The 26,496-nt window shown below is 39.3% G+C and overlaps 1 protein-coding gene and 1 pseudogene across 8 annotated transcripts in view; one reads left to right on the top strand and one right to left on the bottom strand.

Moving 5' to 3' along the window:
- The window catches only part of CASK (calcium/calmodulin dependent serine protein kinase), a 414,851-nt gene that overhangs the window by 379,785 nt on the left and 8,570 nt on the right, over positions 1-26,496 (top strand). For 4 of the 8 annotated variants that reach the window (XM_061179472.1, XM_061179468.1, XM_061179471.1 and 1 more), the window contains 6 exons: positions 1,172-1,207; positions 2,861-3,057; positions 10,612-10,727; positions 17,736-17,816; positions 17,923-18,003; positions 20,525-20,727. In XM_061179472.1, the coding sequence (XP_061035455.1) occupies positions 1,172-1,207; positions 2,861-3,057; positions 10,612-10,727; positions 17,736-17,816; positions 17,923-18,003; positions 20,525-20,727 (714 nt within the window). The remainder of the gene's footprint in view (positions 1-1,171; positions 1,208-2,860; positions 3,058-10,611; positions 10,728-17,735; positions 17,817-17,922; positions 18,004-20,524; positions 20,728-26,496) is intronic. The other 4 variants (XM_061179474.1, XM_061179470.1, XM_061179473.1 and 1 more) reach the window with 1 other exon arrangement.
- On the bottom strand, positions 23,957-25,118 carry LOC133082202 (adenosylhomocysteinase-like; annotated as a pseudogene).

Raw genomic sequence — 26,496 nt, 5'->3', positions numbered from 1 at the left:
TGGTCATTCTCAAAGTATTTCTATGTCACCCATCTACTATTTATGACTTTGCTCAAAGTTATGCAAAGGATGTAAATGGAAGTTTCTTGAAATTTCTCAACATTTTTTTTTTAATTTGAGAAAGATAAAGAAATGTAAGGATTTTGCAGAGTAGGCATTTGGGTATTCTCGGGCTTTGTAGTTGTCTATTCTGAGTGATATCAGCAACATGTTTTAGTTTCCGCTATCTAAGTTTACGAATTGGTGTGCCCTCTGTTATTGTGGTACGTGCACATACTTTTGTGAATTATAAGCCTTGCCTGGATATAAACAGCAAAAGGAACTGGCTTCAAACTGCACTTAAGCCACGCTATTATCACATCTTTAACACAAAGTACTTTATATTTTGACTTGAACTTGGAATTTTACTTTTTTTTTCAGAACTATCCATTTTGGAAAGTAAAAAGAATTGTTTTTAATTTAAACAAATGGGAGCACTTATATGTGCAGGTGTGCAATATTTGGGGTAACAAAATCTCTAAGTTGCTGATATTGCTGTTAAAAATATTGAGAGTTCTAATAATACAGCAGTATCACTTTTTTCCTGACTATTAACTTGCCCTTTAAAAATATATCAACATTTTTATCAGATAAATTTTTAAATAATTTAGAGATCACCTCAAATGAAATGATATAAGAGAAATTATGGAAGAAAATTTCCTAAGACTTATTTGCAGCTTCAAAACAGGCTACCAAAGGAATTCATTTATAACATTTAATAACTTTAAGATGGTGAAAATCCGTACAACCATTGAATTTTTCGAAATCTAAATGGTTGCAGTGACTAAGTTGAAAAGGGCAACAGCTCTTTTGAGTTTTGGGGGGTTTTTTAAATAGGCTATTTCACTTGCAGTGGCTTTTGTGTTGAAGATGCTGAGTTGTTTCTTAAGAACACATTTTCTCTCTGCTTAAACTTACCTGCTTTCTTCAGCTTGCTGCTAAATGGCCTGGGTTTGATTTTTTTTTTTTTTTGATAACTCAACATTTCTGAGAAATGGAATAATGTATATTATCTCTTTACAACTTAAATCTAGCTCATTTTTTAACCATATTGTAACAGAACACACAAATTACCTTGTACTCTTTGAAAAGTAAATGAAAATTTTTCTCCTGGGTTGGCTTTATTCTACAGGACTTGCCATCAACTACCCAACCAAAAGGACGACAGGTGAATAGATACCCTCTATAGAAACTTCTCTAAACTGAGCTGCTAATAGCCAATCCTTTATTAACCCTTTTCATCCCATAATGTCTGCATTTTGGACCATAACATTTGAGCATTGAGAGCTTGTACCATTTCATTTTAACACATTACACATGACTAATTCTCTATAAAGATTTTTTTCCTAACATCTTTGTAGCTGTGATGGTTATTGTAATTTCAACCTGATCATTTTGTGTTGATGGTTGGGAATTCAGCCTTTGGGGATCTTATGGGCCTGCCTCTGGGGTGGAAAAAAATTTTTAAAGGTTACAAAATTCTTAGAATTCTAAGAATAACTAAAACGTACATGCCAGTGAACATTTTTAAGCAATAATTATCTGAAGTTCGAAGGCTTTTTCTTAATTTGTATCTGCATGTGTATTTCTAAAAGCCATATACAATGAAAAAAAAAAAGAACAGAAAATTCCTGGCTTTACAGCCTAATCAAACATGAAAAGTTAAGTGCTGCCTAACAAACACAAGCAAGTAACTTTCAGTTTGCTGGCACTTTTGAGTATGAATTTTAGGTGCAAATGCAGAGACTTGTTAATTTTATAGGCTGGATTTCTGAAAAGAAACTTAAACAGAATAATCACACAATAGTTCCAAGGCCTTCAGGTTGGTTTTACAGTGACTTAAACATTAATATTCAAATTTAATTTCAAGAGATAGAATTTTTATGGTATTTTTTGTGAAATGTGCTATTAAAAAATATCAAATTGTGAGTTAAGATTTGCATAAACTAGCACCTAATAGAACTCACCCATAAGTGATGCAACATTGAATATCTAGCACCTTATTTTAAATCATTTAGAAATCCAGTGATTCATAAAATGGTGCCATATAACCCCCTGTATGCTAATCTGTTTCCTTTTATAATATTTACTAGTTATATTTACATATCATAAAACTCAGAGCCTTAAACCATGCATATCTTGAAGCTCTGTGCAGATTTCAAGTGTTACACTGGCAAAGCCAGGATTCAAACTCATTTTTCTTCTCTAAAAAGAGTAAAATACAAAGTCTAAATCCTGTTTAAAAAATAAAACTATTTTTAAATGCTTTAAAAAATTGTTTGAATTACATTTAAGCTTATCAGCAGTGTGTAGACACACTGCCAGTTGTCATGTAGGCATTTTACAGCAAGGTACCAACACGGAGTTCTTGCTAGTTTTGTATCATGTACTGCTTTCGGGTTAAAGCCTGTCCTGAATGCTTGTGGTCATGGTTTAAAGGCTGCCATGTGATCATGACAACTTATGCATAATAGCAACTAAATATATTCAGATTTTAAAACGGTAAGCATACTTCTCTATAATTTTAAGCCTATCCTATTATAGTAAAAGCAGAAATTAAGTCTATTTTTACTAAGCAAGTAGCTTAAGTGTTCCCTCCAAATAAAAAGAGCAAAGACTTGAACCTGTACACACCAAAAGTAGTACATTGTTTCTAGTGGTAGCAGTTTTTTGTGTTGTATTTCCATGCATCATATTTGCTTTCACCATCTAATGTCCTGTTTGTATTGTAGTAAGTGTTAGTGTGTGGTTATTAAGTTAGAGCTGACTGTTTACTTTCACATCACCATGGCACTTTTTCTTACAAACTCCTGTTTTATAGATCTATGTAAGAGCACAATTTGAATATGATCCAGCCAAGGATGACCTCATCCCCTGCAAAGAAGCTGGCATTCGATTCAGAGTTGGTGACATTATCCAGATTATCAGTAAGGATGATCACAATTGGTGGCAGGGTAAACTGGAAAACTCCAAAAATGGAACTGCGGGTCTCATTCCTTCTCCAGAACTTCAGGAATGGTATGTTTTTGTTGTTTTCTTTTAGTTTACAATAAAAATGAAGCCTGGCCATTCATTTTTCAACTTTATATTTTATTCTTTTACAGGGTAAAACCTGTTTAATATATTCCTTGCTCTATTAGCCAAACACAGTTCAAATTAGTCATCCAAGAATTCTAAATTGTCAGCACCAAGTAAGCTCCTGCTTATAGAGTCAGGTCTTTGTTTCACACATAAGGAGAGGAAGGTCTGTAGAGAGGCTGAGCGACTAGCCTCAGGTCATGGTCACATCGTGGTCTCTTAGCAGAGCCCTCTATTCCTATATGCTGTTTCCATCCTTTTAGAATTGCATTTTTTTAAATGTACCCTCTCCTTGCCCCTCCACATGCTCTCACCACCCCCATTCCACTCCACCACCAGCGAAAAATTCAAATGCCAGGATTCACGGTCATTCCAGGTATTTAAAGAGAATATGTTTCACTATTAGAAGGGTAAGACAGTCAGAAGCTTCATTCTTTACCTTTCCAGGTCTTTTTTTAAAATAAATGTATTTATTCATTTATTTTTGGCTGCGTTGGGTCTTCGTTGCTGTGCGCGGGCTTTCTCTAGCTGTGGCGAGCGGGGCTGCTCTTCGTTGCGGTGCGCGGGCTTCTCATTGCGGTGGCTTCTCTTGTTGCGGAGCACGGGCTCTAGGTGCGCGGGCTTCAGTAGTTGTGGCACGTGGGCTCAGTAGTTGTGGCTCGCGGGCTCTAGAGCACAGGCTCAGTAGTTGTGGCGCACGGGCTTAGTTGCTCCGCGGCATGTGGGATCTTCCCGGACCAGGGCTCGAACCCGTGTCCCCTGCATTGGCAGGCGGATTCATAACCACTGCACCACCAGGGAAGTCCCCCTTGCCAGGTCTTTAAAAATGTGTGTCTGTTAGACAGTTTAGGCTTTGAAAGCAGGTTAAAGTCAGACAGTTTTTAGACATGTTTTTAACTGAGAGGAGTCACGGATTACTGTGTATTTTGGTAAAATCTATTTCTGTTACTAATGTTACAATTTGCTATTTTTTGAAAAATGTCAATAGTTTTACCTTTGTCAGTACTTTGGCAATATATATCAGAAACCTAGTGCAAAAAAGATAACTTCATGTCCAAAATACTTGAACCTAGCTGAAAGAGACCAAAGGCATAGAGTTCATAGACACGTACAACTTTTCATCCTTTTTTTTCACTAATTAAAGGGATTTCTCAGCTAATCTCTTTTGCTTGATCACTTCTTTCAGCTATACTCTTAAATTTAGAATGTCAGAGCTGGTAAGAACTTCAGATGCCATCAGTTTACACGAGGAAACATAGGCCTAGTTAGAGGAAGTAGCAGCCTTCCATCTGATGCTGTCTTTCAGTCTGATCTTCAGAAAACAGTTTAAGCATTAGTGAGAGGAAAGTGATTTCTAAGTCATTTTGATGGTGATGTTATCACTGATATTTATGTTTTACAAAATGTGTTCTTGAATGTTGCCATATATTAATGAGCATTTGTTGAAAATAATTATGTAGAATCCAGACCTCTTCTCCCTGGTCAGCTCATTTGTATAAATCACGTCTCACCAATACCTAGAACTCTGAGTCCTCTGGAGGAAGCCTGAGAAATGGCAGGGGGAAAAGCAGATTTGCTTCCTGTTTCCTATAATGGTAGACTAGGTTATTTGGATCAATCCTCCCACTGGGAAAAAAAAAAACGAAAAGTGCTACAGAAAATATGTTTTTGAAAATGACCTTAAGAGCACTGAGTAGCTGAAAAGGTATTGGGGAACTCAGGGACCAATTTTTATATGAAAGCCATTAATCAGAGCAGTAAAAATTAGAGTACCAAATTGGTCCATTTTGCCAGGAGGGCATTTCTATTACTAAAAACTTCTCTGCCAGAGGACCAAGGTTAAGACCTAATAAGGCCTGTACAAGTAGGAGAATCTGTTAGGAGACTCATCCCGCATTGTCAGGATCTGCAAAAGGCTATACCCCCAGGTTAAGAGCAAACAGATAGATAAGCATCCCCTCACTGCCCTTCCACACCAGGGGACTGTAGAGAAGGCTGCCTTGTCGGTGAGCAGAGCAAAAGGAAAGCAAAGTTCCCCTGAAAAAATTGTGGCCACCGGTCCACCTTGAATGGATTTGCACCCAGGTACACATAGCCTGGGACAGCCAGGGAAACTCCAGCTATGTGCTTGATGTGGTTTCCCCTTTACTAATAGTTCCAAATATCTGTTATAAACAAATGAAAGTCTCTGAAGGAGAACACTTTTATCCTAGGCCTCATCCTAGAGCTCCTCCTGACCTCCCACATAAACTTTCTTGAGGGCAGTTACCAGCAAGTCAAAATAAGCAAGCACACATGGAAACCAGTGAGACCTGACAGAAATGAAAGACGCCAGGAACAAACTCAAACCTACTTCATATATTGGAATTAGGAGACAAAGGTTTTTAAACAACTGTGCTTATTAGCAGGCTTTTAAAAATCAGTAAAAGCTTAAAAAATATCTTCAGAGAAGAGGGGAAAAAATTTAATGGCATAGCAGATTTGAAAAAGAACCAAAATGAATTTCCAAGGACAAAAAATGCACTAACAAACTCAGTGGCCACACGCCTATTAGAATGGCTAAAATTTTTTAAAGTTTTCATCAGCAGGTAAATGGATAAACAAATGATGGCATATGCATACAATAGGATGCTCTTAAGCAATAAAAAGAAATGAACTATTGATAACATACAACAATATGGGTGAAACTCAAAATCATTAGGCTGGGTTTCCAGGCAAAAAAGAGAACATACTGTATAATTCCATTATATAAAATTCCAGAAAATGCAAAACTAATCTACAGTGACAGTGGTTTCCTGGGGATCTGGAGGAGGGAGGGAGGGATTACAGAGGGGCATAAGAAAATTCCTGGGGTGATGAAAATGTTTGTTATCTTGATTGTAGTGATGGTTTCATGGGATGTATAATGTTTCAAAACTGATGAAATTTTACACTTTATATGTTATGTTCGGTTTATTGCAGAAAAACTGAACTCAATAAAGTTGCAGTGACCGTAGAGGGAGACAGGGGTTCTAACTAGGATGAAGAGGAAGAGGCCCACTGAGCAGTATGTTCCTTGAGACCACAGTAGGACTCTGGAGGTATAGGAAGGCATTCCCAGCTGAGGGGAAAAAGCAGAGTCCATTGTTGGAAAAGCGAATTGGTCTCTAGAATGTCGATGGACATGTAATACTAATGAGAAAGATTTGAAACAATACTATCAGCCAGACCCAGAAGCTTTGTTCAGATGTGTTGCTACCAAGTCATATTTTTCACATCCTCTAGATGAGAAATCAAATTTTTTGGACCCAAATACCTTACCTTATTTATCCTTGCTAAATCTCATCTTGCTTGACAAGGCCCATCAGTCTAATCCTCTGATATGATTTGAGTCCCTGAATCTGTCATCCCTTCCCTTGCCTACTAGATCCTCATCCAAGTCAGCAATAAAATGTTAAACATGTGTTTGAAATTTCCTTCCAGGTTGACCTAAATTCTAACACAGTTTCCTTGCACATACTGAGCTAAAAGAAATAACATTCATTTCCTGAGTGCCTAGTAAAAATCAGTATCATTCCTCTGTCATTACACCACATATGGCCACACCACAAATTTTTACTGGGAACTTTTTCTTAAATTTTTTAAGCTGAAAAACACTTACTGTAAGATACTCTGTACACTATAACGTAAGCTTCACGAGGTCAGGATTTCATCTCTTTTAACCTGTCAAAAATTCCTCAGTTCTGTTTATGTTTCCAAAGATCCTGTGCCTCACAGAAGCTGTAGTTATGACTGACAGCACATATTGGCTTGAACTGGAAGAATTCCCAAAGCAAATGTTTCATCAGCCTCCTCTGTATGCCACTTAGGTAATATATGGAGATTGACTTTGGTGCTGTTGCTGAGAGTTCACAGTATTTCCCAATAAATGTCTTTCTCCTAACCAAAAATAAAGAAATAAATATAAATAAAGCCCTCAAAGAGCAAGAGAGAGAAAGAGACATGGAGGAAAGACTCTAAGAAAGTAGAAGAGAACACTTCCCGACTCATTTCATGATGCCAGCATTACCCTGATACCAAAGTTCAGTAAAGGCAAAAGAAAACTACAGACCCGTATCCCTCATGAGCACAGATGTAAATATCCTCAGCAAAATATTAGCAAATTGAATCTAGCAATATATAAAAAGGATATACATCTTGACCCAGTAGAGTTTGTACTGGGAATGCACAGCTGGTTCAACATTGGAAAACCAATCAACCTGATTCACCATATTAACAGACTAAAGAAGAAAAATCCACATGGTCATAGCAATAGGTGCGGATTTTAAAATTCAACATCCATTCATGATTAAAACTCTCACAAACTGTGAATTGAAGGGAACTTCCTTAAACCTGATTGAGAGTATCTACAGTAAACCTACAGCAAACATTATTGGAAGGGAAAAAATATATAACAGGTGATATGATTCTGTGTAGAAATTCAAAGGAATCATCTATAGATAAACAATTAGAATTAATATGAGAGTTTAGCAAGATGGCTGATGTAAAATCAGTGTACAAAAATCAATTATATTTCTATTTACAGTAAAAAACGGAAAATAATTTTTTAAATACCCTACATAACACCACCTGCAACACCATAATACTATAAAGTACTCTTGCAAAAAAAATAGAACTTAAGTTTGATTAGGCCTCTAGATCTAATTAGCTATTTGCAGGAAATGCAAAAGACAAAGGGACTTACTGAAGACACCACAGGGGTGAGATCAGAAACTGTAGGACAAACAACCGGTTTCTGCAACAAATAATTTGCAAGAAGAAAAGGGAGAGAGGGAAGGAGGGGGAACCTATAGGTTTAAAGGGAATTTAAGAATATTTAAGGAAGAAATGATACAAACTTGGATTTTTTTCAAAGTAATCTTAGGGTGGGTACGTTGTAAATAAAACAAAATAAGCCATGAGTTAATAAATGTTGAAGCTGGGTTGTAGATATTTGGGGTTCATTACACTGTTCTCTACTCTTGTATATGTTTGAATTTTTCAATATTACAAATTTTTTAAAATACCATTTATAAGTTTTTTAATCAACAACCTAGGAACAAATCTAATAAAGTTGTTCAAGACATTTAGAGGATAAATTATAAAACTTATTGAGACATTAAAGAAGACCTAGATAAATGGAAAGACATACTGTATTCAGGGACTAGAAGACTCAATATTGTAAATATTGTAAAGATGTCTATTCCTCCCAGATTGATTCATAGATTCAATTCAATCCCAACCATTTTGAAATTGACAAGCTAATTTTAAAGTTTTCAAGGAAATGCACAGAATCAGGAATAGTCAAGATGCTCTTCTAGAAGAATAAGGAGGGAGGCCTTGCCCCACTGATGCCAAGATTTATTATAAAGCTGTAGTAATTAAGACAATAAAGGATGGGCTTAGAGATGCTCAAATAGACCAATTGAAGAGAACCCCTGAACACTCTCATACATAAATAGTCACTAGTGAGGAATAAAGAGACTTTTCCATAAGTTGTGCTGGGACAATTGGTTATCCATTAGGGAAAAAAAATGAGAGAAATTGGACCCCTAACTTCACACCACATACAAAAATCAGTTCCAGTGTATTAAAAACCAAAACATGAAAGACAAAACTATAAACCCTTGAGAAGATAATATTGGAGAATATCTTTAGGGACAAGGAAGGATTTCCTAAAAAAGATATCAAAAATATTTCCCATAAAAGAAAACATTGCTAGATTTGACTAAATTAAAACTAATAAGTTACATTCATCAAATACCATGAAAAGATTAAAAAGGCAAGCCACAGAGTGGAAGAAGATACCTCCAACACATATAACTAACAAAAGTGTAATATTCAGACCATATAAAGAATTCCTACAAATCAATGAGAAAAAGACAACTGGATAGGAAAGTGGTCAAAAGATTTGAACAGGCACTTTACAAAAGAGGAAATCCAATAGCCAATAAGCATATGAAAAGGTGCTCAATCTCATTAATAATCAGTGAAATGCAAACTCAAACACAGTGTTACTTCATTACTCGTCCACCATGATGGCTAAAATTATAGACTGATAATAACAAGTGTTGACGTGGAAGTGGAACAATAGGAACTCTATACTGCTGGTGGGAATGCAAATCAGTACAATCTCATTGGAAAACAACTCGTCATTTTCAATAGCATTGTATGGCATTCTGATAGTGATTTTGGATTCTCCTTATATGTGGCTCACTCGGGCACCCCACATTGGCCCACAAGCAAAGTCATTAAGTAAGCAAAACCTTCTGTGGTAATATCTTGAAAGGCAAGTACTTGCTTAGCCTAAACCTAAGAGAGCAACTTTTTTTTTATTATTTTTTTTTAAAATTTTTGGCTGCGTTGGGTCTTCGTTGCTGCGCACGGGCTTTCTCTAGTTGTGGCGAGCGGGGGCTACCCTTCGTTGTGGTGCACGGGCTTCTCATTGCAGTGGCTTCTCTTGTTGCGGAGTGTGGGTTCTAGGCGTGTGGGCTTCAGTAGTTGTGGCTCGTGGGCTCTAGAATGCAGGCTCAGTAGTTGTGGCACATGGGCTTAGTTGCTCCGCGGCATGTGGGATCTTCCTGGACCAGGGCTCAAACCCGTGTCCCCTGCATTGGCAGGCAGATTCTTAACCACTGCGCCACCAGGGAAGTCCCAAGAGAGCAACTTTTTAACAACATTTATGTATATGTTACTAATGCTGAATACTGTAATTATGTAGAACAAAATTATGATTTTTCTGAATGTAATTCTAACTATGGATTTAATCATAGTTTTTTTTTTCCTATCTAGAATCTTCAAGTAGTAGTAGTACCATTTATTAGGCATCTACTGTGCCTGCCACTGTGCTAGGGATATTATTTACATTTTTTGTTATAATTCTTTACAACACCCATCCAAGAGGCTTCAAGAGATTAAGGAACTTGCCAATAGAATGTACCGCCTAAGAGCATGGGCTCTGGTGCCAGACTGTCCTCACTCTCCCACTTTATTAGCTGTGTGATTGGGACAAATTAATTAACCTCTCAGTCCTTTGATCCCCTCATCTGTAAAACAGTGACACGATTTCACGTGTTGTTAGAAAGATTAAATGAGTTAATATATGTAAATTTCCTAGAAAAGCACCTAACACTAAATTGATAAAAGCTAATAAGTGATAGAGCCAGGATTCAACTCAGACCTGTCTCAACTCAAAATCCCACACTCATTCCACTGTATTTCATGACTATATGTTTAGACTTTTCATCTGTGTTATCAGTTAGTATATGTTCAAGTGATACAATGTTATTTTCGTACAAGCCTGCATTTTTAAAACCTTTCTAGGAAATTGTCAAGGAGCAACCTTTATCTGAATGACTTGAAAAGTTTGTGAGGAGTTTGTTCATGCAGGTTCGTGTAAACTCTTCAAATGACTGGTTTTCCTCTTTTATCAGCATAAAACTATACATTAGTTTTTTTCTTTTCTTTGTGTGCTAGGCGAGTTGCTTGCATTGCCATGGAGAAGACCAAACAGGAGCAGCAAGCCAGCTGTACTTGGTTTGGCAAGAAAAAGAAGCAGTACAAAGATAAATATTTGGCAAAGCACAATGCAGGTAGGGAAAAGTACGACTTACTGAGACCGGTTAAACATCTCAAAGAGACTGAAGTAGATGTAACATCTCAATTCCGTCTTCAGAGTTCTCTATCAAAAAAATTTCACCATATGAGATCATCAGCTTGCAAAAACTTTAAGAATCCCTTACCTTCAATTATTATGTTGGTTATTTGCCAAATATTTTACAGAGCTATACTTTATAGGAAGAAAATGCTATTTGGAAACAGTACTCTCTGGAACTCAAAGAACCCAGTACATTAAGTCCTCCCCTGAGAAATGAGAGATTGAGAGTTTGCTGAATTGCCAGGATTCTTGCCTCCTTGCTGAGATTGGTCTTGAGCAAATACCCTCACTCCTGACTCCTCTCTGGCCCTTGGACATGGCCCTGTGCCACATTTCTAAGGGCAAAGGTGCACTCTTAACAGAGAGCTGTGCTGCAAATGGTTCAGTGATTGATTTGAAAGAGTGCAAATGACATTAGATAGATACTAACTTAATTTGGTCAGTTCCTGTCACTAGTCTTCTTCCTTCATGGTATTTCTTAGCCCATAAAAGACCAAGAACATTATCTTGGCCTACCCTTCATGGTATGTTTGTCTATATGGAAGCTTGCATTCAACTTAAGTCAAAATATTCACTCATTTGCTAAGAACTGAAATGAATACCAAAAAAGCATGCTCTGTCATTGCAGTAGAATTCCCAGAAGACTCACAGGAAGTAACTTAAGTTAACGAAAAGGCATGATGATGTAGAGTGGGATTTACTTATTTTCAATAACTTCTTAATATGACTCCTTTTATAAGGAACTTTTCTGAGGAGGTGCAAGCCCCAACATTGGCATTAGATTAGTTCCCAAGGTTTCAGAAATAACTCCAAACTTCAAACATATGGCAAAGAAAATCAAGTGAATGCAATCATGCATACCCAGTTTGACAGTATAATATTTCTGACAAATATGAAATGCATTTCCCTCTGTAGAATGTTATATTTTATTAGCATTCACTAGGAAAAATTATTTTGAAACTCTGAATGATTCATTTCTTGATCAGAGAGTAAAAGTAAACATTTTGAAGTACTGTATAATGTGGAATGAATGTGAGTGACCACATGGCTTAATTTTAAATGGTTCAGTTAAATAAGGAAATCTTTCCCATCATGATAGCTACAGTGTGCCACATTTTTATTTCCAATAAAAGGTATCATTTCTGGTTATATACCACTACAGAGCACTAGTCTGATAATGGCTATTTTGTTTTATAAAGGGAAGAAATATTCAAAGTAGATTAGTTAAATATAATTAGTTAAAACTAATTGTAAATGCTCCAGTAGTACTATTTGAAGAAATTCACTGTAGTAGCAGCAGAACGTTGTTTAACATAAAATGTCAGTGGTTATTGCCAAGTCTCCATAATCACCTTTATTTCCATCAGCTTCTCACAGGCTCAGAAGGTCTGTTGACATTACATATATATGTATAACCTTGTAATTTTTACAATAATTTTAAATGATATATAGATGGCATTAAAATTAATTTAAACCTAGAAAAGCAAAGAAATGGCCGATAAGGCTGTCAATTCATCCTTAGCTTTTTATATTCTACTGATGGAAGGCATGTAGACATGAGTATTCAATTTGCCAACACTCTTTAATTTAGCTCTGAGGAAAAATAAGAAGCCAGTTAATTGAAAAACTAGACTCTCTAAATTCTGACAAAGAGTCCGTTGAATCATTCACTTAAGAATTTTGCCAGAGAATCAGCATCCTATCTGGTGGCCAGTGTTTTCCACAGTTAACTTTTTCCATTCTTTGACCATTGGGGCACCACTGATCTTCCATTATTCCTGTTCTCTCTGATTCATCACAAGTGGTGCTTGGTAGTCCTGCAAACGCACCCGTAAGCTTAATAGCCAGCCCAAGCTAGGACCGGAAATGAGCACACCTGTGTATCCATGCACCTTTGGCAAATCACTTGGCTCCTGTGGGCCTCAAAACGAGGGAATTGGGTTAGTCAATAAAGGATGTCTTTTCTAATTCTAAAATTCAGTGGATCTCAGGTTATTTCATCACTGGGCCTGATAAATGGGTATCATTTAATGAAGCCAAGTACTCATTTGCTGTCCCTTATCTTAAGCTTTAGCTCTGGTAAACACTGCCCATTATGTTTGAAGGCTATATCACCCTTGCTAGAGAAGGCAGGAACCTCATAGAAATGGAATAGAATTGCTTTTTCTCTGTCGTCTTTAAACACAACACCTCCTATCCAAAATCATGGATCTATCTAAGTTCTTGTAAACTTAAAACTAAGAGGAGTAGAGGAGCCCCACCACTTTTTTGTTCTCCACAGCATCTTCCTAAGCAGTGGTCTTCCGGGCCTCGGAGCCTTCCTCATGCTCACAGTTCCTTCTACATGTCAATATTTGTCATTGCCTGAGAGCCTCCCTTGATAGAAAATCTGAGCTGTTTATAAGGTCCTTGCAGGGCCACTCAAGTTTCTGTACAGAACTTGTGTTTAGGCTCATTTGTGATTGTCTAGTCAGAATGTCATCGTTAGGATTCCCACCCACACAAAATCATCACTCATGAGCTCTCCTATTAGCTTTTCTGGTCTGGAGAAGATGCCTGGCTTTTTCCCTGGACTTTCTAGAATATGCTGCCTGGCATGTCCTTTCTGCCACCATCTCTTCAGCATTCTTCCCCATCACCAACCAACTCTTACATTTTGTTAATTATAAAGACCAGAAGAACCATTTACTTACTGATTACCTTGCCTTTACAAGAGATGAAATTGTCAGGAAGGAAAGTCAAGTATTTTATCAGCTGTTCTGCTTTTAGCTATGATGAAAGTTTATCCTAATATGTGGCATTGCCTACATAAAGAATTGCTCTAAAAGAGAGAAACACATACTGTTGACCTCCACTGGGAAGGCAAATGCTTTGAGAACTTTGAAATATCATATTCTTTAATACCAAGAACTAGCCAAATGGGTTCATAGGCCACAAATCCAACTATATTTCTGAAAGGTGTTTTCTGACTTATTCAAAAGTCGATTGTAAAATACAGTGGGGGAATCTTCCCGTAGTCCTCAATAAATTAAAATAAGGGCCATTGGGATTAACATATACACACTACTATATATAAAATAGATAACCAACAAGGACCTACTGTGGAGCACAGGGAACTACACTCAATATTTTGTAATAACCTATAAGGGAAAAGAATCTGAAAAAGAATATATATATATATAACTGAATCACTTTGCTGTACACCTACCTGAAACTAACACAACATTGTAAATCAACTGTACTTCAATTTTTAAAAAATGCAACTGATTTTTATACATTGAAAAATAAGTAATTTTTAAAAAATAAAATAAGGGCATACGTTTTGTTTCCTGCTTCAAATCTTTGAGAATTCAGCAGCTGTTGTTGGCAAGATCCAAACCTTATCATTAAATTCTGAAGTTGTTTACATTTGTAGTAAAAATAAAGGATGACAACTTCATCAATATCTAGAACTGATGGAAATGATAAAATACTAGAATTAATTATTTCCATTTATGTCACCAGGAAATTCTACATGTCTGATTAAAGCAGAATTCTGTTCAAACTGTTGCCTACCTCTCACAATATATAGTGGCAGTCTATTAGCTGAATGTGACCCATAAATAAATTTTATTTTTCCCATATACACACAGTGTTTAATCTTAATTAGTTATCACATTTGAAAATCAAATATTTAACATAAAATCTGGGTTTCTGCCTTTCCTTGAAAGAACAGAGGGTGTGGTAACATTAGGCCCACTTTACTCGGCCCAGTGTTACCAGTGTACAATGGCTTATCTAAGTGGAGGTTTGTACAGTATTTGAAGATACTAGTATACTTCAAAGCTACTTTGAAGATAGCTTTTCCAACTGATATATGGAATCAATGTTAAAGGTTTATTTATGGAAAAGATTCTACTGAAGAACAGGTACCTAAATACTCAAAAGTGTCATGAACATTGAGTAGCTTACCAGGAAGTCAGGACAATATGCCAGACAGTATTTCTGAAGCCTTGGGAATAGATTTGATTATGGTGTGTGTAGCGTTTACAGCAAATACATTTTCTGCAACGCATGAAAGACTTTTAGCCACATAAATTTGATGCAAAAAGCATTATCATGCTTCTAGAAGAACTATACTCTTTGAGGCGCTGAGATTCCTCAGCCCTAGGACTTCCAAAATCAATTTAAGATCAAGTTATTAATGTAAACTTTTTTTTAAACTCTTCATTAATTCATTTTTTTTTAATGTTAGAGTCCTGAGAAGTGGTATTTAAATATCCTGAGAAACCCCATTTACATACACACATACAAACATAGAGGATTTCTACAATACCATTCATAGGTGTGTTTAAATTATGTTTAATACCACAAATTAGTACTGTTGACGTTAAAAAGCTATTATTTTTGTTTTCTTTAATACAGAGAACTCTAAAGACGACAAAAAGTGGCCCATAATCTAACTGCCCTGTTGACATTTTTTTAATAGTAAAAGTAATAGGCACACGTGATTAGAAAAGATACGGAATGAAAAGCAAAAGGCTTCCACACCTACACTCCCTGAAGGTTTCTTGTAACTATTCCCAGACAAAATTTGTATGCATATGCTAGTATATAAAACCCACTGGCTTTTATATAAGGATACTGTTGAATTTTTATTAAAATGAGTTTGTTCCTTAATGTGATTTATTTGCCTCATGTTTAAAATACTGCATGGTAAAGTTTCTTTTGTGCATATTATACTTTTATTTTACTAATATATTAAAAGCCATATTTCAATGACCCCTGTACATTTTTCATGCTGTCTTACTCCCAATGGCCTCTGTGCATGTAAGTAACCTGTTGAGTGACTGTGCCTCTTTGTTTTTGACGGTTTCCTTTCATTAAGTCCCTTTTTTTAAATCAGCAAACAACTTAAAACCTTTAAAAGTTCAGTCTCTAAGTGTTCTCCTTATATTCTTTGTATGTCGTATTTTAAAATATCCTTTTTTATTGTTTCTCCACCCTATGACTACGTGATGATTTCATTTAGACCGGAGTACCCTCTTCATGCTACTTGTATATGGTTAAGATACTGATGTGTAACATATCTGTTCATTTGTCATGTTGATTGTTGATATCTAACTCATTCGTATGTGTTTGAAAAAAATGACTTAATTCAGTAGGATTGGAGTCAGGGCTCTGTAGAGGGAAAGAGATGTGTATACCATTCAGAAAACTTGTGTCATCATCTTGCTCTTTTGTGAGATGCTTGATTATTTCTATATAATAAAATATATCAGCTTGTTGATGGACCTCTTTCATAAGCATACTTTCTTGATGAAAATATCACTCAGAGGGCAATAGGTATAAAAAGCAATGCCGTAAGCTCTCCTGCTTTTATTTTTGCAACTCTTCGTCGCTCCATTACCACTGCAGCATGACTAGCTAGCTCCGCCACGCAGACAACCTCATGTTCATTTTGATTTTGTGAATCTGCCATTCTAAACACAGAAAGCATTTTGTGGTTTTTAGCTGTTGCTAGAGAATATGCTTTTAAGTCTTTTAGTCAACCTTTATGCAATCAAGTTATCCAAAAAAAATGCACAAATACCCATTAACATGCACTAACCCTTATTTTAACATATTGTATTTCTTTTTTTTTAGTATTTTGGGAATGATACTTTTGTTCGTTTGTTTGTTTCTGATCTGTTGCATTCCAGAGTATCCTATTTTGCATTTTAAGGTTCTTTGCTACTGGGAAGAACACAAATGTTAAGGACTGAGCTGATATTCAAAAGCATTTGGCCATATTGTTTCAGGGAGTAGAAGCTTCTCTTAATGATTGACTGAAGCATCTTAGATTCCTCTATTACACCATGGAATCAATTTCATGGAATTTATTTCAACCCCTCTAAAATCCAGAGCTTATTCAATATTCTTTTAAAAAAGAAATTTCAGTGTATGCCTGACAACATATGGGTAGTACCACACAGAAAAATATTATGGGAAACATAGACACGTGATTTTAGCCTTCTTGTGAGAATTTTCAAATGTGTTGTGAGAATTGGACAACCTTAAACTTCAACAGGAACGGTCATCCTCTTGGGAAAGTTTTTGCAATAGTTTTGTGAAGAGGCAGGTTTCCAAAAAATATTTTTTAAAGCGCTTCTTCTCAGTCTATAATGATCAGAGAACTCCCCTTTTGCAAAAGTTTCCAAGCTCAGACTCTGCTTCATGCTTCTTCCCATTCTGTCCGTCCTAACTTACTTACCACACACAGGCTGACAAAGTTTGGGGCCCAGGGAAGCATGTTCCCCTACTTACATACCCAAGACTTTCCATTGAATGGATAGCTGGGTTACAATAAAACTTGTGAGATGCTCATTTCCAAAGCGTGTGAAATCATAGTTGCAAAACTTGACTTTGAAGGAAATCTAGCATGCTACCTTCAGCAACTCTGTTGAAAGAAAGAACCATCAAGTTGAAGACCAGCTGTCCATGCATCTCTCATCCACCCCTAGAAATAATCTAGCTGGCCTCTTTCTTGGTTAACTTTAGTTGCATTCATGTTGGTCACTGTCTGCAGACTTTTTCTTTTTAGTATTGCTGATTTCTTAGAATTGCAAAAATATGAACAGCATGTTGTTTTGAATGAATTCATATGATTTGTTGGATACTGCATGAAAAGATATGCAGTATCTTTTACAACTGGACTTTTATGCATGTGCTCAACATATCTTTGGATGACCCTGGTTCTAAAGTGCATTTTCATGGGCTTAAAAATGAAATTCTCTCCCAAAAGGTTATATGACTTAAATTACATGTAAGTTGGATTCATATTTTTTAAGACATGGCTTTACTATAATTTTGGTTTTGCCAGTAAAATTATAATTTACATACATGAAATATTCCTTCTGTAAATTTATATTCTTTCTAAATTTATATTCTAAATTTATATTCTTTCTAAATCTTTGCATTTTAGTGTTTGATCAATTAGATCTTGTTACATATGAAGAAGTAGTAAAACTGACAGCATTCAAAAGGAAAACACTAGTCTTATTAGGTAAGTTTAACTGCATAAGTGGCTTTCTTATTTTCATCTTCAAAACATTTTATGAATATTATTAACAATTATCAATTTTTAACTTCCTTTTTAAAAAATGCCATAGGTGCGCATGGTGTCGGGAGAAGACACATAAAAAACACCCTAATCACAAAGCACCCAGACCGGTTTGCGTACCCTATTCCACGTAAGCAATGTTTCACTCTCCTTTAAGTGTATTTTTCCTTGTACTTTTCTAATCTTGTAATTTACATATTTTTTCTGATTACATAAGTAATAACTGTTCATTATAGGAAATTTGGAAAGTCCAGAAAAGAACAAAGAAGAAAATGAGTTAACAGTTAATCCCAACCCCACTCTCAATATTTTATTGTATACCCTTCCAGGCTTGTGTCTGTGTGTGTGTGTGTGTGTGTGTGTTGTTATCATTGTTGTTTAACAAGACTGGGCTCATTCAGTCTATTTGTAATCTAATTTTTCCAACAATATGCCATAAATGTTACCCAGATGAATTATTCTTCAGAAAAATAGGTTTTAATGATAGTATAATTTTCTTTGATATAACAATATTTTCCTTAATCTGTACCTAAATTGTTGACTTTTATCACTTTTAAAACCCAATGTGCTATCCATTGTTTACTGTAAAGAATTTTAAATCTGTAATATTTTTATTCCCCTTATTTTCTATATCTTATCCTTAACCTCTTGTCCTCTTTGTTTCCTCAAGTACAAAATGAAGTAATTCCAGGATAATAAAGAGGATTTGAGATCATATGAACACTTAGCAGATACTGGATAGATAATAGCCATCTTGCTACCATAATTTTATTTTATTTTTTATTATTATTATTATTCCAAAGTTTAAAATTTGAATCCCAAAAGCTTTTTAGCAGTTAGAGCTTTGTTCGGGGTGGGAAGAGCTAAAGGAGAATGATTTTTAAGAGCAACAGGAGAGTGAATTCCCTGGCGGTCCAGTGGTTAGGACTCTGCGCTTTCAACTGCCGAGGGCCCGGGTTCAATCCCTGGTCAGAAAAAAGAGCAATAGGAAGAAATGGGAAGATTGGCTCCATCCTGTAGGGCCTTCCAATGCCATGTCAGCACCATTTACTGTTTTCTCTACATCCCAGAGAGCTGTGAGGGTTCATAAGACCAGTCTCATCCCAGAACCCTGTCTGATTTACTCAAAAAAAGAAATTCATCAAATATTCTTTCAGTTGGTACCACTGGAGTTTTCTAGTAAAACGCTTTAAAATGTTCTTTTAATTCTCCTTATGTCTAGATCATGAGTACAGCAAGCTTCTTCTTGATCACATAAGCAATTGAACTTCCATGTTATTAAACGGCCAATTAACTAGCTTGGTTTTAAAGTGTGTCATTGCTGACCCCAATCATGTCTACTCGCTGTAATATTTGACCCTGGGTGTATACATAGCATATGTTTACCTCCCGAAATGACTGAAGATAGGACAGCATCAACACAGTGTGCTGTTTCTTCAGCTTTTCATGTGCCTGGAGAAAGGGTTCTTCTTTAAAGCATCCACATTTTGATGTCCATGAGCACTTGGCAGTTCTACAGTCTAGTTGGGGCAGGAGAGGGGAAATTCCCCCTGGGTTTGGACTCATGTACAACAAAGAATAGCATGAATTTGTTCTTGCTCAAAAAAGGAAAGAAGCAAAGGGAGAAAGAAAACTAAAACTGCTGTTCCTGGCTTGTCTAGAAAAACATTTCCTAAAGTGTGTTTTGCAGAATCCTGGTCCTATTAGTATCCCACAGAACTAGGACTTATTGGCAGATATTTTAGTATACACTCGCTTAGGTCAGGGGTCAGCAAACCTTTTCTGTAAAGGACTAAACAGCAAATATTTGAGGCTTTGAAGGCCATATGGTCTCTGACACAACTGCTCAACTCTGCCATTGTGAAAGCAGCCACAGACAATATGTAAACAAATGAGCATGGCTCTTTTCCAGTAAAACTTTATTTACAAGAACAGACAGTGGGCCGCATTTGGCCTACAGGCCCTAGTTTGCCAATTCCTGCTTTAGGTCTTTCCTAACTATTATGGCCATATCTGGCTACGGTCATTATGTTTTCAATATGGTATCCCTTTTGCTGTATCCTGACATTCTCCTTTTGCATGATGCTGTATACCAGCACTGTTCAATAGAACATTCTCTCATAATGACAGCATTAGATGTCTGCACTGTCCAGTACAGTAGCCATTAGCCACATGTGGGTATTGAACCCCTGAAATGTGGCTAGTGAGACTGAGGAACTGAATTTTTAAATTTATTTAATTTTAATTTACTTAAATTTAAATAGCCATATGTGGTTTTCCATTTTTTTTAATTCTCCTTGTTTCCTTCTCTTAAGACCTAACTGCATTAAGGCATAGAGTGAGTTATGTTAATCCTGGGTCATTTAGTGTCTTTCCCCTGTGGTGACCCATGAAGGGATGAAATAGATCTCATCTAAACACAGAAAGATTCACCAAACCAAACAACTAACCAACTACTGTGGTCCGATGTCACATAAACAAATGTGACTTCTAGAATTTAGTTCTACAAAGTTACTGGGGGTGGGAACAGGGCATGAGACATACTACAGAATCCATAGCTTTTAAGAAGAGATTGAGTTTGGATAGGTCCATTGGGAGCATCAGCTCATAAGCTCAGCCTTTTAAACCTCTCTTGACATGTAACTTTGCAGACACCACCAGACCTCCAAAGAAAGATGAAGAAAATGGAAAGAATTATTACTTTGTATCTCATGACCAAATGATGCAAGACATCTCTAATAACGAGTACCTGGAGTATGGCAGCCACGAGGATGCAATGTACGGGACAAAACTGGAGACCATCCGGAAGATCCATGAGCAAGGGCTGATCGCAATACTGGACGTGGAGCCTCAGGTAATGCCTAGCCAACCCTGGCACCCTGTCGTCCTGCCTGCATGCTAAGCTCAGGTTCTGAAATAAAAAATGGCATCAGAACATCACAGGTCACATAATAATTTAATAGTAAGCTACGGGAAAGTATCGGCAATGAAGGCACCATGAGTTAACCGTCTAGAATGCAAGCTGACTAATCGTTGCACTCAGGGCACACACAGTGTATTTAAGAAGTAGAGACTGTTCTCTTATGAGATTCGTTATACTCAGAAGCTCAATAAAGTGCCCAGTCGGGTCTGTGCCTGCCAGAAATCCTACAGTAATCTGACTCAGGATGAGACTCTGGCACTTTAACACAGCAGCCACCTTTCCTCTCTTGGTACAGCTCACACTAGACCATCAGAGTCTCTGCCAGCATCTTATGTTAATCGCCAGCAAGAAATTCTGATCCTGGGGCCTGGGTCCGAAATACAGCACCAGCTTTATGAATGCAAGCATGAGCGAGCCCCAGGGGATGTCAGGCAGAGCAGGGGTAGAGACCCGTGGTGGTTCTTAGCCTCTGCCATCTCTTTACTGAGGGACGATGCCTGACCCTGAGCTAAAACTAGGAGGCATATGGAGAACTTGGAGAGGACTCAGAGCTAGACGCAGAGACGATTAGATGATCTGCAGATACGTCCTACACTAGAAGCAATAGAAATTTTTAAACTTGAAAAGGAGAAAGCCAAAGGCCTTACATCAAAAATGCTAACAAGCTATTTTTCATCTCTGAGGACAAACTAAGAAGAAGTGGGACTCAAAGCCCAGTAGGAAGGATTTGGGAGTTGTAGACATCAGGGCAGGTTACCGGAGAGGCTTGTGGATGCCCGTGTGACTCCCAGGCCTGCCGTTTCTAAGACTAACCTGTACCAAAAATCCCTTATCACTTACAAATAGAATCAGTACAACACCTGTTGAAATGGTAGACCAGCTCCCCTCAAGCAGGCTCCGTTTCATCAGGGGGCTTACATGGCTACCCCAGGCAGGGAAGATCCCTGTTCAAGGGCCACTGTATGAAACTTGGTCCCCTAGCCATCCCCAAAGGGAGGATGGAACCGGCTTAGCCAGGGTCTGTGTGACTTGGGGCCTGATGGCTCAGTTACTTGGCTCCAAGATCCTAACATCAGGGCCAGTGGCTTCACCCATTTCCATGTCACAGCACCTGATGGGGTTCTTGAACTTGGAATCTGGTTAAGGGGCTGGGGAGGAAAGCAACACTAGGGTGAACACTATACAGTTTACTTAACAATGAACTTGGATCTTTATAGAACTAAACATATGATGTGTAATGCAGATTGATTTTTGTTTAACTACTAATCCCTCCTTACTAGGGATTGGAAAAATCTTCTGGCCAGGGGTGGCTAGAGGAAAAGTCTCAATCCTGGTCCTGGTCTTCAACATCCTCTCCTTGGGTTCCACACTGGTCTTCACCTGAACGTCGTTTTCTGCTGGTAGTAATGTCTCTAGCAGTATGCTGGCTGCAGGGCTCCTCAGACCCCCTCTGCGTTACCTCAGTCCACTTTCCAGGGCTTTCTGCCTCACCTGCTGCTGCCGCCGCCGCCGCCACCACTGCCGCTATTGCTGCTGCTGCCCCACTCCTGGCGTCCAGCTCTCCCCATGCCCTTGCCCAGCCCAGCCCAGCCCAGCCCAGCCATGCATTGCTCTGCACTGCTGAGCGGGAGATACTTCTCTCGGCCTTATCAGGCTGCCCACAGCAGTCACTTTCACGTGTGGCACTGGGCACCAGAACATCCCTCGGCCCGGCCTGGGCATTTTCCCTGCTCCCTGTCTGCTGGAGGGGCTCACTGCATTCTTCTCTCCTGCTTCCTTTGTCCCCTCCTCAGAACCGTGATCTCTTGGGAGAGATAGGGATCCTGTTCTCTGCCTGAGCCTCTTAGGGCCCGTGGCCCTGGGGTCTGGTATCACCCAGATCCTGCTCCTCTGGTTGGTCTGCTTGACCACTCTGGTCCCAGGCTCTTCTGCCCAGTGCTCCCAGGCCTAGTCCTGCTCTCACACCGACCACTGCGTCCAGCGGTCCAGCTGCAGGTGCCCACAGACTCTGCACCGCCTGGGCTTCCCCCTTGGGCTTCTCTGCCTTCAGCCCACTCTCTCCCCAGGCTGGACAAGGCCCGCACCCTGCCTTCAGGATGCCCGTGGCCATGACCGACTTGCTGTCAGGCAGATCCTCGTTGCTCCAGGGAGGCTCTCTCCTTAGGACCTTGTCTCCATGCCCTTTTCCCACCCCGGCCCATTTGATTACCTGCTGTACTGTACCTCACGGACAGTTTGACTCAACCAGCGTGTATTAAGTACTTGCTAAATTCTAAGCATTGTGGCATGAGCTAAGAATACAAATAAGGCAAGCTGGTAAGGGTGAAATTCCTTCCTCAGTGTTCATCAAAAACTGTCTATAACAGAAGTGCCATGTGGCATTTTTAAAAACCCTCTCACTGCTGACACCACTCCCACTCTGTGTGGACCATAGAAAGCCCCACCTAACACTGGGGTTCAGCTCATTTTTTTTTTTTAGGCACCAAAATTTTTATTAACCCACCTTCTTGCTCTCTTTTAACATTATAAACCAAATTAATCTCTTTTTGACCCAGAGTTGTGATGGGAACCATCAAGTTACAATGCGCTTTTACGTTTCTTTGGCCTCTCTCAACCTCTGGCTATCACTTCTCTTGTCCTTTCTTGGCTATCCCTTAACAATATATTCCAACCCCTGTAAAATAGGGACTAAAAGTACCAACCTCATTGTTCTGAGGTTTAAGAGAATGCCAGGCACTAAGCTGGGCTCTCAGGAGCATTCAAACGCCAACAGTTCCTCTACACCCTTTGACATAGCTCCTTCTCATCTGTCATGGACTGAGGAACCAATGAACCTGTAAACCAAGAACATGGGCATAAAGTCCATGGGCCAAGTGAGGGCCTGGATGGTAAAGTGCATGGGCTTTGTGATCACCACCGCCAACTTCCAGCCTAAGGAAGGACTGACTGAGTGAGCAGTTCCAGAACCCCTGAGCTCATGGCTCCCTGTGGGTAACTCCCGTGTACCTCTATCATGACCAGGGCTTGAGGAGGGACTTCTCAATTCCCCCTGCCACACTTGGAACAGTATGAGGGATGCAGCAGAGGCTAAAGACTGAGTGGCTAGCCCCAGGGAGTTGATGGGGACCATTATCAAACCAGTCTCAAAGGTGGTGCCATTTGCTCTTGGGGAGGAGAGGTGGGACCCAGGCAAGGACAGCAGCTGGAAGGCAAAGGGCAGGCCTGGTTCTCAATAGCGGTAGTGATCAGGTTTGAAGGGGCCGTCACGGGACACGCCCAGGTACCGGGCCTGCTTCTCAGTCAGCTTGGTCAGCTTCACATTCAGCTTGCCCAGGTGGGCTTCAGCCACTGCTTCATCCAACTTCTTGGGCAGGAAGTGGACCCCGACAGGGTACTTGTCTGGGTGGGTCCACAGCTCAATCTGCGCCAGCACCTGGTTGGTGAAGGAGTTGCTCATCACGAAGCTGGGGTGGCCCGTGGCGCAGCCCAGGTTGACCAGCCGGCCCTCGGCCAGAAGGATGATGCGGCGCCCGTTCTTCAACAAGTAGCGGTCCACCTGGGGCTTGATGTTCACCTTCTCCACAGCGTTCTCACTCAGCCACTTGACATCAGTCTCCACGTCAAAGTGTCCAATGTTCCACACCATGGCGTCATCTTTCATCTGTTCAAAGTGCCGGCCGAGGATGATGTCGATACAGCCCGTGGTGGTGACAAAGATGTTGCCCTCCTGACAGGCCTCATCCATGATGGTCACCTCATAGCCCTCCATGGCAGCCTGAAGCGCGTTGATGGGGTCGATCTCCGTGATGATGACGCGGGCCCATCTTGTACAGGTTGTGGACCCCCACTGTGGTCTCTTCGGAGACGCCTCGGATGCCTGACAGGAGCTGTGGGTACTTGGTGTGGATGAGGTTGGTGAGGTCACCACCATCGTCCAGAATCACGTTGAGGGGCCCGTCCTTGAAGTACAGCGTCTGCTCAGTGCACCACAGATACTCCTCGTCCGTTTCACCCTTCCAGGCGTACACTGGCATGCCAGCCTTGGCAATGGCAGCTGCTGCATGGTCCTGGGTGGAGAAGATATTGCAGCTGGACCACCGCACCTCAGCATCCAGGGCAACGAGGGTCTCAATGAGGACAGCTGTCTCCACGGTCATGTGCAGGCAGCCGGCAGTGAGGGCGCCCTTCAGTGGTTTGGAGGCTGAGTACATCTCCCACATGCGCATCAGGCCCGGCATCTCATTCTCTGTGAGGTCCAGGGCCTTGCGTCCCCAGGCGGCCAGGCTGATGTCAGCGACTTTGTAAGGCAGCTTGTCTGACATGCTGGCGGCGTCTCCGCACAGAGTGATGGACGCGGGCGAAGGCGGCCAAGCCTCAGGCTGGGGACAGGCGCGGGGCGGGCGGCGCCGGGCAGGGCCAGCTCATTTAGTTTGTGCCATCTTAATTAATTTTAGATAGTTGAGGCCAAACCAAACACGTGTCTAATGATACTATATAAGATGTTGTGGTTCAACTTTAAACCTGAGGAACCATCCTAAAGACTTTAAACCAGAAGAAAATGAGTAACCTTGCTTCTTTTAAAATAATGAGAATAGATTGTGTTCCTCTATATTTTGCCAAGCATTAGTACTCCTTACCTAATCCTTGTAACACCGAGATAGAGACATCAGTATCTACTTTTGAGGATGAAGAAACCAAGGCTTAACGTAATTTTCACTTGAACAGTCTTGGTTCGGATTTGGGGGGTTTTTTTGTTTCGTTTTGTTTTTACAGTATATCTTAGACTCCTTTCACTGTACCATCCTAGGAGAGTTAACCCTGTTTAATCCTTAAGCTGGTGCGCCTTGTATGTATGTGGTTGTTCTGTTTAGTCAGTTGGCCCTCTTAAGATTGTTTCTGGGGTCACTGTGTTCTTCCTTAAACCCTTAGATCTCTGTGCAAAATGACTCAGATGCTTGCCCTTTTTAATTTTGCAAAAAAACAGATAAGTCTTAAAGATGTCTGCTTCTTAGATACTTGGTCAAATGAGTTTTTATTCCTTGAGGGTAGTAACCTGACAATTATTGGCCATAGATGAGCCATTAAATCAATTTATCTCCAAAAGAGAACTTTAAATGCTAAATTAATGCTTCTTTGGCTGTTTGAACCCAGTGTATTTTCAGTGATCTTTCTAGACTCTCTCTCCCCTCTCTGGGGTTCAGAAAGAGATATTTGCCTGTAAATATTAACAAATTTGTGTCTCATCTTAAAAGTCAAAAAGGAAGAGGTTTTAGAGATCATCAAAGCCACCTGTTAGTGGCCTGAGGGAGGGGAATCCTTGTGAAGCAATTCCATTTCCTGTTCCTGAACTTCAGGCAAGCTGAGTCTGCACACACACACACAAAAAAACTGGCCCCCACTTGAGACCCATAAGTAGAGCAGAGTATGGGGACAGAGGCCTTCGAGAAAAAATGAGGACATGTGTGGTGACTCTGCTGAAGATAAGAGGGAGACTAGGCAAGAAAATCTCAGCCAGGATTCTAGGCATCTTATAATCTTTAAAAGTACAATAATATAGGAGAGAAACTCAAAGCCGTGAAAAGGAGGAGGAAGCAAATATATTCAATACTAACCACAGAGACTACTGTAGTTACTGTGATAAACATGAAATTTGGCTCTGAACTTCCTGGCAACCAGGACAAAAAGGAGAATGTCACGGAT

The sequence above is a fragment of the Eubalaena glacialis genome, chromosome X, assembly GCF_028564815.1.
Source record: "Eubalaena glacialis isolate mEubGla1 chromosome X, mEubGla1.1.hap2.+ XY, whole genome shotgun sequence".
Taxonomy (NCBI): domain Eukaryota; kingdom Metazoa; phylum Chordata; class Mammalia; order Artiodactyla; family Balaenidae; genus Eubalaena; species Eubalaena glacialis.
The sequence above is the reverse complement of the archived record's forward strand: the minus strand, read 5'-3'. Positions and strand labels throughout refer to the sequence as shown.